Source organism: Neophocaena asiaeorientalis, unplaced genomic scaffold, assembly GCF_003031525.2.
Source record: "Neophocaena asiaeorientalis asiaeorientalis breed wild unplaced genomic scaffold, Neophocaena_asiaeorientalis_V1.1 scaffold30, whole genome shotgun sequence".
Lineage (NCBI taxonomy): Eukaryota > Metazoa > Chordata > Mammalia > Artiodactyla > Phocoenidae > Neophocaena > Neophocaena asiaeorientalis.
Genome location: NW_020174923.1, coordinates 1,764,040 through 1,776,917, shown reverse-complemented (window position 1 = coordinate 1,776,917; position 12,878 = coordinate 1,764,040). Strand labels below are relative to the sequence as shown.

Below are 12,878 nucleotides of genomic sequence, written 5' to 3'. Positions count from 1 at the left end.
TCTCTGAGAGTGAGATTCAAAGAAATTGGTTAATATAAATACAATATACTCTTAGACTTTAAAAAGGCTTGAAAAAACCCAACCTAGTACGTCAGGTGGGCTGAACGCGCTGCAAAAGGGCAATGAGAAGAGTAAGCTGGACTTCAAGAGAACGTCTCCACTTCCTCGCATCACCTGCCAGCCAGCAGTAACCTTCCTGCTGTCCGGCATCAACGGACACGTCCGTCTTCACCTCACGAGACCTCTCAGGGGCACGTGGCGCTCCTGACCATTTATTCTTCTTTAAAACCCTCTCCCGGCCCCCATGGCATTACACGTTCCTGAACGTCTTCTACCTTTCTGGCCATCTCCGCTAGCATCTCCTCCTCTGAACAGTCTCAAACAGTCTGAAGGTTCCTTAAGACTCTTTCCTGAGCCCTAACTGATTTTACGCCCTTTCCCTGAGTAACTGTACGCGTTCTAAAGACTTTAAATATCATCTGAACACAAACAGCTCTGAAATTTCTCCCTCTAGCACGAAGCTCTGTTCTAGATTCCAGACATATATACCCAACTGTCTACCTGATTCCTCCTGTATGTCTCAGAGAGCTCAAAACCCAATAAACCCAAACTAAAGCCGTACTCTTCCCCCTCAAATTTCCTTCTCACAGGGTCTTTTCATTTCAGCAAAAAGCATCACTGCCCACCTGGTTGTCAAACCAGAAATCCAAGTCCCTCTTTACTCATGCTTTTCTCCCTCCCCTCAGTCAATCCATCGGCAGCCCCGTGACTCCCCTACCAAGTGTCCCTGATGCATCTCCATGGCGACCACCTGACAAGGAGGGCTCCTTCTGCAGAAGCCTCCCAGCTCTGGGGCTGCTCAGCCCCCAGGACAGCCCAAAGGCTCTCCTCCTTCCCTCGGATTCCCGCACTCAGGCGAGCCCTGGCCCGCTGCAGGCCCTGCACACGTGGTGCTCCTTCTGCCTGTCCAACTCTCCCCTCTCCTGGCCTGGCCGACCCTTTCCCACCCCTGGGGTCTCAACTTCAGTGTCACCTCCTCTGACTGCCCTCTCGTTGCTTCCTCCTCTTCTCCTCCAGAGCATTTATCACAGGTGGGATTATTTACTTGTTTGCATCCAAGATCAACGAGAACAAAGATTACTCTCATGTGGTTTGCCAGCAAGTACCCAGCCTGCAGAAAAGCACCTGACTCATTAACAGGTGGCAGGTAACATGTCCCTGAACAGCTGCTGAAAGCTGCCAGGTACCATGATTTCACTAAGGCTTAACTCTTGTTAAAGAGGAATACGTCTCCTGAAATGTGCTACCCAAGGCCTTCTTGTTCTTTTACACTTGCTCTTCAGTTTTCACATTTGAGAAGAAAAGAATTCACATTATCATGATGAAAAACGGATACTTCTGAAGTAATGCCCTAAACCTTAATATCTGCACATAGTATAAAATACAGTTACATATAAAAATATCAAATGGATATGTATATATATTCCTATCAAAAGAATAAGGTTCTACAGAATGATTTTTTTTTAAAATAAAGCACCTTTTTCAAAAGAAAGCTATCTTACATTAAGGCCAAATGTGCAAAATACAAGAGATGGGAACCTTGGTTTCTTACTAGATTGTAAGGCCATCTTAAAACTGATTGTAGCATTTGATCATAACATAACAGTTTAAAAAGTCAAGAAAAAAGTTAAGTATAATTCTCTTTACCCTAGCCTAAGAGTTGAAGTGTATATAATCTATATGACGATTCAATGTCCCCACCATTTTTGAAGCTGTAGCTAATAAAGGCAGTTTTACTGCAAATGTGGCAAGTCAGTATCAGTTAAAAATGGGAAATCATTTGTACTGCAATATTTAACTCAGTAGGCTAAATCACATCACTCTTTTAAACATATTTCAACTAGGATATACGGTATTTGCAGCTTTGTGAATATGAAGCATTTAATTATTTAGGTTTTTAAAAAAATCACTAAAAATGAATTTAAGAGACCATCGGACATTTGAACAGCAGACAAGTTTACCTGTCTGAAGCACAGGTGTGTGTGCACCCTCTCAGCTGTGAGGCCTCGCGGAGCCAAGCTGGCCAGGAAACCCCTTGTGAGCAAGTCGCTAGCGACCTGGAGAAGCTAGAGCCACTGCTCACTGCCAGCGGCTTCCATGAGTGTTTCTTTTACTTAATATCAATAAATGGAAACCACCACACTACACAGCGTGAAGCCTAAATGCAAGTCACATGATATAGGAGGACAGACTCTCTATACATTTCTATTGAGGAAGTTCATTCTATCTAACAGGAAAATAATTTTTAAAAGATTACCCAGGGATCAAAAAATGGTAACCAGGATATTGAAAAGGAAAGCGAAAGTCTCTCAACCCCATGACAGTACTCATTATCCCAGCACTTCTTGTTTAACCTCTCTAGAAGGGAGAAGAGAAATGTCCTATTAACAGGCTAAATGTAGCTGCACTGGTTGGAAGAACCCAAAGACACTGGGTTATTTTGGGGGACGGGGGTGACAATACAAGAGTTTTGTTTGCTGGCTAACATTGTTTTTAAATGGCAAAATTAAAATTTCGGGGCTTCCCTGGTGGCGCAGTGGTTGAGAGTCCGCCTGCCAATGCAGGGGACACGGGTTCGTGCCCCGGTCCGGAAAGATCCCACATGCCGCGGAGCGGCTGGGCCCGTGAGCCATGGCCGCTGAGCCTGCGCGTCTGGAGCCTGTGCTCCGCGAGGGGAGAGGCCACAGCAGTGAGAGGCCCACGTACCACAAAAAAAAAAAAAAAAAAAAAAAAATAAAAATTTATAAGCCATGAGGATCTTGGCGAACACATGGCCCACGTCCCCAAAAAAAAAAAAAAAAAAAAAAGAAATTAAAATTTCATTTTCTTTAGGGGAGCAAAATTAAAATTTGTTTATTTTGCTCCATTATTCTTTTAGGCTAATGAAAGTTGGTTTTTTTTTTTTTTAACAAAGTGGTCAGTAGCTCTAAAATCTCACAAAAAGTAACATGAAATCTTAAAAAAAAAAAAAGATTCAGTATTTTATGAATATAAGGAATTTTTTAGGTTGGAAAAGAAGTCCAAATACCCTCCTCAACGTTGAGTCCACACAACACCTCTGCCAGGCCACAGGCACAGGAAACGGCAAAAAGGGAAAGAGGATACATGTGTGCAGGGGGAAGGGCGCCAGAAACAACCGAGCAGGGAGAGGGAAAGACAGAAAGCGGCACATTTGGCGAGAGTCACAGAGCACCTGCGCCCATGCTGCGGTGACCTCACGACGCCGCTGGCAGGAAGACAACTTTGGCTAATTCAGACCACACATCTGAAGCGTCTCAGGAGCACGTTCTCCACATTAAATACTTCTGGCTAGAAATCTCACGGTGCAAATGGGAAAGATCAGTACTGGTGAGTTTTATCATACATCTATACACTGCCTTATTTTCAAAGCATTTTAATTATCATTATTACATTTGATTCCTTAGAATTGTGTTTTAAAAATCATTTACAACTATATACAAGGACTAACCATAAAGATATAGACCTGTCATTTATAAAATGTTTTTTGTTTAAAATAAATACATAAGCAAAGGGCTTTCCGAACGGACATTGCTATAGCTGTCAGGAAGACAGATTAAGCAACATTTTTTAAAAGTTTGCATATCTGTCAAGGAAATGGAAACTATACAGTCAATACAGTGAAAGGTAAGGTAAAATTAGCTAATCTGGGTCAGTATGGTAATTTATGTACGAGAAAAACAGTCAAAATAAAATAAGTAGAGAGAAGACTTTCAAACGGACGTCGCGCTGGGTGGGATGCTTGGGGTTAATGTTTCTAATGTTAAAAGTTGAGAACATATCATCCCCATTTTCACAAAATGTTAAAAAGGTACTATGAAGAAATGAAGAGCCACATCATGAATTTTCGATCTGGAAACAAAGCACAGTGACGCTGGAAAGGAAACAAGAACTGACGTAGCAATGAAAACCTCAAACCTCTCCCTGGTGCTGCCTTCATCAGAGATACCAAATGGTCTAATGAGACTGTAAGTCATATTCTGCACTGTTTACAAGTCAGGATTTTTATACGTGAAATCAAGTTCACAGAGTTAATCAAATCAAAGTTTACAGCACTCTTAACTCGTAGGAAACTACTTATGGCTTGTGGATATGGCATATACTAGGGCTGTTAATGGTTAACGATAAGAAAATGATTAATGTGTGCCAGGCACTGTGTCAAAGGCTTTACGTGAATTACCTCATGTAATCCCTACGACGACTAACAAAGGTAGTTGAATCATCCCCATTCCACAGTCGCAGAAAGAGAAAGAGAGCCTGGGGGACTCGCTCAGTCTCACACAGTGAGAGGCAGAACCGACATGAGTTCCGTCCGGCCACCTAGTTCGCACAGCACAGCAGAAAACCACATCACATTTTAAGGTCCCCACGTTAAAACCATTTGTAATAATATTTTACAATATGGAAAATAAATGAATAGATTTGAACATGGTTATTTTCTAATTTGTTTGGAAGATACAAAGTAAAGTTCCATGTAGCAAAACCAAGTATACAAGTCTTATGACTTAGACCAAAAACCAAAATAAATCAGAGAAGGGTAATTCTACTAGAGTATTCTGCTTCTATTGTAGACTAGTTGTGTATGAAAAAGTTCACCCACTGCAGTGATTTAAAAATCTTTTTTATTCGTTTTGCCAAAAGAAGAGAGATTAAATTTGAAAGATTAAGACAAACAACTACCATCGCTGAAAGAGACTGGTAAATGTAGCCAAGGCCACTAAAGTCCAGTTTCCTTGATCCGTATCAGCTCATTCTAATAATGCTCTGCTAATGTGGATGTAACAAAATCTCTTAAAAAAAGGCATCTCGTAAAAAAATAAAATGTTCACAACAAAGACTGAAGTGAATTGTATCATACAGCTAGAAAAAAACCAAAATACTTTCAAAAAAGGAAATAAAAATCACTGCTAATTTCCAGAAATAGGTACTTTCTAACTGGAACAAAAACTTGCAACAAACTACAATCTGGAATGCTCATAAGCAGAATGAAATATGTGACAACTACATGAGAAACACTGCAAAGGAATTCATAAGAATAACGAAGACCGCTCTGATTATCTCCTCCAAACCAAGAACAAATCTGGGCAACTGTATACCAGATACGTGCCCATTTCAAAACGTCACTTTCCTACAAAAAATATATGGCTGCTTTTCAGATAACTGGTTGCCATTAAACTTCTATGCTTCAGGGTACGTGAAAAACCATGTTGACTGATGAAACATCAGTTGAGGGTCACTAGCAGTTAGTTTTCAAGGAGGTGAACATTCAAACAGCCTTCACCCTAATGCAAGGTGGTTAGGATAAACCGTACCTCTCTAACTTAGTAAATTTACCATTACATTTAAGATTATTACCATTACCATTGTAACTATAATCTGAGTTCATAAAGTAAAAAAGGAATGGCACAAGGAAACTATGGAAAGTTCGGAATATTAAAAACAACTGTGTGCGTACCGGTGCAGTGCTATGTATCTGTAAGCTGGAACTTAACTAGGGGAGTGTTAACTATCAGTGCAGGGTGTTGCTCAGAAGAGGAAAGAGCCCTGGAGGGCTTGCAAAATGGGGCTCTGTGCACGGGCAGTCAGCAGGCTGAGGCTCCAGGGTCTATCCTGTCATCGCTGACTACCTCTGTGAGCTGAAGGAACCTCTCTGTCTCTGAATTTTTTAATCTGTGAAATGAGGACAACAGCCCACATTCCCTTTGTTTTCTTCTACTTAAGGATTAAATGATAGTGTATGTGGTAGAAATAATTAATGTACTCTGAAAAGTACAAAGCAATTTTTGTAAAACATAAGGTATTAAAAAGTGATGTAATTAATTATCAGCACTTGAGGTGATTTTCTGGAGAGAGAAGCTGGCACCTGTCTGGGGTTAACATGACAAGATACGGCAGACTGGATGCGCTGCTGCTTATCTGTGACAGACGAACAGGGACTGTGCAACGCACCAAGTCCTTGGGCCGTTATGCTTTTCTTAAAAGCAAGCTCCCAAGTCTCTCTCCTGAGTTAGGTCCACACTCTAGTAAAGAAGAGCAATAAAAGGTAATATAAAAAGCAGCACAAGGAGGTCCCTGGTGGCGCAGTGGTTGGGAGTCCCCCTGCCAATGCAGGGGACACAGGTTCGAGCCCTGGTCTGGGAAGATCCCACATGCCACAGAGCAACTAAGCCTGTGCGCCACAACTACTGAGCCTGCGCTCTACAGTCCACGAGCCACACCTACTAAAGCCCACGTGCCTAGAGCCTGTGCTCCGCAACAAGAGAAGCCACCGTAGTCGGAAGCCTGTGCACAGCAATGAAGAGCAGCCCCCGCCCACCGCAACTAGAGAAAGCCCGTGCGCAGCAACGAAGAAGGCCTGATGCAGCCATAAATAAATAAATTAATTAATTAAAAAAAAAAGCAGCACAGTATTTTAGAATCCCTCTTCAGCACCCAGGGTTCGGACATCCCACAGCTGGTCAAGTTTCTACCAAAAATAAAATCATGTAAACATGAACACACCAACTCGATATAACAAATCAAGAGATCTACTTAGGTGTGCGTGTATATGTGTTACATACGTGCACACACACAGAATCTCACCGAGTTATAGTAAAGCTATAAGCACAGGCCAAAGCAACCTCTTTGTCCTCAATGTAAACAGTAGTACAGCTCTGGGTTCCCAAGGCTTGGATAACACAAAACCATTGTGACACTGGATCAAGTTTACCAAAACCAAATTCTATAGACCTAAATGTAAAAAACTCTACAATTCCTAATGTAACATATAATCCTTGTTATATAGGCTGAATATTTCATCCTAAGCCTAGAATCAGGAGGTTTTTAGCAACTTGAAGTCAAAGTCCTTCTTTGATTTTATTCATAAAGAAAATGGACAAAACCCTTCTCCAACAGAAAACTGAAAATAGTTTACAACTGAAAGTAGTGATTCACCCTTTAAAGCAAATCCTATCTAGCGTTAAAGAACAAACAAATGCCTCTAACTCTACAGTATTTCAAATCCATACTGCAGTGCAAACAAAGAAGCGAATCCCTCGGCCCAAAGGGAAGTTCCTATTCTACTGAGCGCTCAGCTCCTTTTTGCAGGCCGCTGCGTGAGGCTAAGTAGGTACTTTGTTACACAGACTGAGGGAAGAGCTGCTTAAAGAAAAAACTAGCTCATCAGCTTGGAGAAGTGTAACTACCCTCAAGCACAAACTGTACTACTTGAGTAAGAAAAATTAAGTCTAACCCAAGGGACCACGATAACAAAGAAAATGGTTTCAGTGGCAGGAATTGCAAAGAAAAGCCCGGTCATCACAGGAAGCTGTATTAACGCCGACACCGTTACAGTATGTACAGACGCAGCAGTGCTCCTCCCAGAGTCACACACCTTCTTGTCCTGTGTAACCAGGTCTATGCGTTCTGCTTACATTCCTGAATAAGCAACTGTGTTACACAGTCCAGAACAATCTAACTGGCAGTGACTCCTGCTACATGTCCCCAGTTGCATCGCTTCCCAGCCATCTCTTTAGTCCTCTAAGTTAGCAAATTCCCTAGTTACAGTCACGTGAGTTTTTCTAAAGAGAGGGTATCTCCTCAGTACAGGGGCAGGCTATGGTGAATGTACAGCCAAGGCAGAGCATTACAGACATTTAATTGAGACCTAGAAGAGACCACTTCTTAGGATATACTGTCCTCAGTGTGCTAGCTTATACGAACGAGAAAGGCACCATAAGCTGTAACAACAACTTGAGTCTTTAGACTTTTCTTTTTCCACAGTAAGCTATTTAGCTTACCCACAATGAGACTAACCAGAAAAGGAAATGTTTGCCTTTGGGAACTAGGGAAAGAAAACATTCATGTTTGCACCCAAAGTTATTCCTAACAAACGAACAGCCTGCTAAAAACTAAAAACCAAAGCTGTGATATCACTACCCTACCCTCGTCCCCAAAACTGATTAAAGGGCTGTCATTCATCTTAAGCAAAAAAGCCGTAGGGAGGCTTAAAAACTGCCCCCATTTTTTTGCATTTGAATTTGCATTAATAAATTTAATAATCAAGGGTTAGTTGAAACCAAAAAGGCTAATTTTTCTTATTTTATCTGCTAACTCCTCTCATTTCCCCCATGACTACTTTTTCTATCCAAGATTCAAGAATATACTACATTGTTAAACATAACAAAAAAGAAAAATTGATTCTGTAATACAAGAACTTCCCATCTCCTGGAAAATTAACAAACTAGCATACAGAAACACTCATGTTTCCCAGGAAAAAAATGAGGACTGTTTCTTTTTTTCTAGAAGAATATTGTAATTCAGATCGTCTAAAAAAAATGAGGAAATGAAATGTGTCAGGCCCTATGTTAATGAGAGAAAAAGACCAAAAAAAGGCAGACCAAAGGAGATTCTGCTTTAGAGGGAGATGAAAACACAAACCAAAGAGCTGGAACACCAGGTGAGGCACCAGATGGGGGTCGAAACGCAGGCAGGCAGGCAGGCAGGCAGGCTAAGGAAAGGCATCCCCGTCCAGCGCGAGGCCCAGGGAAGGCTCCCCGCAAGAGAGGTCGGGCACGGTGGCCCCGGAGCAAACCCACCCCACGGCCTACGGCCTGCCACAGATACAAACCACGGGGCTCCTCCCAGGCTCCCCAGGCAAGGAAGGGAGTTGAGGAAACTGTTCTGTTCTGGTTAAGCAATGATTCCAGCTGAATCTGCTGCAAGGGGCCCATGGACCACATGCAGTCACATTAAAATCTGGTTGGCGCTGTTCTAAGTGAAGGGGGAGACCTAGTAACCAGCTACGGGCCTGAAGAACTCTGGCAGAGGGACTCTGTGAAGACGGCCACGGATGCAGAAGCCCAGGGCACGTGGGATTTGAGAGGTCATAGGGTATGTGATGTGGTCTAATGACAGTGGAATCCTACTAGGCAAGCCAGTTAGAGTCCGGACTCACACGGAGAGGTTGCACTCTGTTCCAGAAGCTGTGGAGAACAAGCAGAGCTTTCTGAGCAGACCTGGCCGTGTCTGGACAAGATCACCTGGGAGTCCAAGCAGGAGGTACCAGGACATGGAGAGGTGGAAAGGAGGGACTGATGCAAGAGACTTTTGGGGGCAGAGAAGACAGGACTCGGGGCTTTGTGTGTGTGGGCGGGAGAAGGAACCAAAGAGGACCCCGAGGAAAAGTTGAAGTAGGCAAAAGTGCCTCCCCAGGGTCAACAGCACGCCGAGCACCACGCAGCATCCTGAAGTCTGAGAGCCACTGATCCAGCGCACTCACTGAGCACCTACCACCTGTGTCAGGTATACCATTAACAATGCCGAGGAGACACACGGGAAAAAATCCCTGTCCTCCAGGAGTTAAAACTAGATCTCTCCCTGCTCCTCTTTCCCTGTGTCTCTACCTTTCATCAGAAAAGAAGTATTTCTGGAACTCGTCTCTCCTTGCCTGTGAGGCCTTCTCTGCTCTGAAAGCATCAGCTGGCTCAAGTCAAGAACCTGGAGGTCCTCGGCCTGAGTGGTTTTACCCATTCGTTCTTAATGGCGAATAAATCCTCAGGAATGCCTTCTCCACAGTGATGGCCATGAGACTGTAAGATGTGAACGTTCAAATTCAGTAAGTGTCACTGAGGTCCAACTTCAATTAAATGGACTTATGGAACTTTCCCACAGAGAACTTTACAGCACAGCCGTTTGTTTCTTCACTGAATCAATATGTAGTGTGTGCTATTACAGATGGATGCTTTTTCCCTGACCTGGAAGGACGAATAACATCCTGAGAAAATTCATAGTGAAAAGTGTGGTTTGTTGAGAAAATGAATTTAGAAGAGAATAAGCAGCACTTAAAAACAGGACGGAGGGGCTTCCCTGGTGGCGCAGTGGTTGAGAGTCCACCTGCCGATGCAGGGGACACGGGTTCGTGCCCCGGTCCGGGAGGATCCCACATGCCGCGGAGCAGCTGGGCCCGTGAGCCATGGCCGCTGAGCCTGCACGTCCAGAGCCTGTGCTCCACAACGGGAGAGGCCACAGCAGTGAGAGGCCCGCGTACCGCAAAAAAAAAAACCCAAAAAAAGCAGGAGGGAGGGTAAAGGGAGATGAGAAGGGGTGTGTGGAAGACAAAAATTAACCCCAAGTCTGAGAATTGGATGGAGGTCACTTGTCAAGTTAATTCATAATTTTCAACATATAATGCTGCCAGCTACTCAGTTTTAACAATTATGTGAGATTGCCCTTGTCTCTCATTAATGGATAAATTAACAGACAACATACACACACTAAAGAAGAGAACTATACCAGACAACACATAATCAAGTGCTAGGCTGTATGTTACACACCAGGGCCATAATTCAGAGAAAGTAAAGATTCAGGTCTCAGTTTTATCAAGAGCCAACGTGAACACTTTTCTAGAACTTTTCATTGCCAAGACTGCTGCTGAGTACAAACTGTAACAGCAAGGACTGCTGGCTGCACATCATTTTGCAGCCACACCCAGAAATGAGAATCGCTTTAATGCCAGTGACATCATCAAACAACGTTCTAAGCAGTTTTACTTTTAACTGTCACTTTATTTTGATCACATTACAGTAAAACACTTCAGATCTGAACTCCCTCCAAACTGCATACAGTCTAGATGGCTATCATTCCTGGGACCTTTCCGGTCTTTGGCAAATAAAACCCCGAATACAATCAAAGCATTCACAATTAAATTACAAAACACTTGATTAAAAAAATCTATTTCAATCATTATTTTTGTATCTTTAACCTAGATCAGATCCTTTTCCACTTTCTCTTCAATGTTGTATAATAGCTACAAAGTCTTACGGGAGTCTCGTTTAAGACAAAGTAGATATAATAAATATAAAATAAATTCTAGGTGCTTCCCATGTGAAACAGAGATATAAAAAATAACAGATTACTTTTGTTTTTTAAGAAGGAACATTTCGTAAAACATGCTTAGAAGCCTTAAAAAAACACAGCATGCAAATATACAAGAAGCATGACTGTTAAACATTATTAAGGACTTTAACCTCTTTACAGATTAAATTAATCTGAATCATGAAATAAATACCTCTAAAGACTAAAGATAAAGAGCACATCTGAACAATCAGGTTACTGAACTCTTAATCCAAGAGTAAAAGGTCAGTTTTTAGAAAGATCAATATTGTTGCTGGAATTGAGAGATTACTTCTAAAAGGAGAAAAAAATTAATAATTTGAAAGTGCCTGAGAAAATCATTATGATCTTACTTTCAAAAAGGAAAAATGACCAACTAATTATAACAACTTCACCAAACCTATGGGGTTTACCTTACTTTTATCTTGCTCAGTTTAAAAAGTTCATCTATAGAGCAATCCAAGTTTCTGAGGCTAAAATTCTGGATAGATACATTATATTGTGGAAGTCAGTGAAAAAGGTGTGTTAGAATCAGATGTTAATAAATGCCGTTAAAATAAAATCACAACATTAAAAAAAAAAACAAATCTCTTACCAATTGAAATTCTCGACGCCGGTCATAGGCATTCTGTATACCACTGTCTGCCCATAATGCTCTTATAGCAGGAAGATACTGTAAAAAAACTCGAGTTTCCACGATTCCCTGGGCCGTCAAGGGGGTCCGTGTATCAAACGCCATCAGCTTGTCTCCATTGAGGTGGTTTGAGGTATCCCCCCAAGGAATGTGAAGCTTCTCTCGAGCATCTACCAGCACCCTCATACCTTTGTTTAAAAAAAAAAAAAAAGTGTGATGGGAGTCATTAGATATTCTCAGAGATTTGATTCTAGTATTATTTCCTTAAACTTCTTAAGTACTCCAGGCCTGGTGCCTCCAAAACTGGAGACCAACGTCAAGACAAACAGGAGTAACTTCTCAGAGTGTAAAAAAAAAAACTAACAGCTGTTCACAATCATAAAATTAGAGCCTTGAAAAGCAAATACAATTAACACAAGTGCTCCTCCTGAAGGACTTTAACACGTTCTAATTTATAAAATAACTCCTGGGTAGAACGCAGTCACAAGAGAACCAAAACTAGCAAAGGAAAAAGAAATCATGCTGCATAGCCAGATGTCCAGGCTCCGAAGAAAGATCTGCAAGCAAGATTTTGTGAGTCTCTCAAAGAGACGTTTATTTATGAGACGTCAAGAACCAAACTTATCACCCTGTGATCTGCTTGGTCCCTGAGCACCCTGCTTAACCCTGAGTCTTCCAGGATCACATTCAAAGCTCAGAAACTTCTCCCATCTCAAGCTTCAAATCAGTGTAACGCAGAGAGTGGAGTCAGACCTCCCTAGAAGGAGGAAGACCAACTGCAAAAAAGACGTAGAAGCTGAGATTTCAACTCACAGAGATTAAATCAAACCCATTATTTCTAACACTAGACTGTTACCTTTAGTCCCTCTTAACAATCACAGGACTATTAGGTCATCTGTTTGGTTAACTGAAAAACCGTTTTGCTGTCAATTTTCTGATCACGCCAACTCAAAAAATGCAGATGGCTAGTGACTGCATCTCATCATCAAAGCTCGAAGTAGGTCACACGTAGGAGCCCGTGCACATGAAGAACCAGGTGTTTACCTGGCTGACTATCAGTTAACATGCTGGCTCTATTCATTGACAGAATCCCTTCCGTTCAGCTGCATCATTCAGCTGCATGGGGATACAAAGGTACCTTCGGTTAAGGACTGGCTAGGCAGTCTTCGGCCTTGAAAGAGACCTTAATTAGTTTGGTTCTAAACTTGAAGACAGGATAAATACAACCACTTTTTACAGCTTAACTTCAGAGGTACTAGGGCTGGCTGTGGTCTGTGAGCTCCTGGCCTAGTGC

General features: G+C 42.1%; 1 protein-coding gene across 1 annotated transcript in view; it reads right to left on the bottom strand.

Moving 5' to 3' along the window:
- Nucleotides 1–11,773, bottom strand: part of GNA13 (G protein subunit alpha 13) — a 38,407-nt gene extending 26,634 nt beyond the window's left edge. The window contains exon 1 of the mRNA XM_024760691.1: nt 11,546–11,773. Coding sequence (XP_024616459.1) covers nt 11,546–11,770 — 225 coding nt within the window. The 5' untranslated portion in view covers nt 11,771–11,773. The remainder of the gene's footprint in view (nt 1–11,545) is intronic.
- Between the last annotated feature and the right edge of the window lie 1,105 nt (nt 11,774–12,878).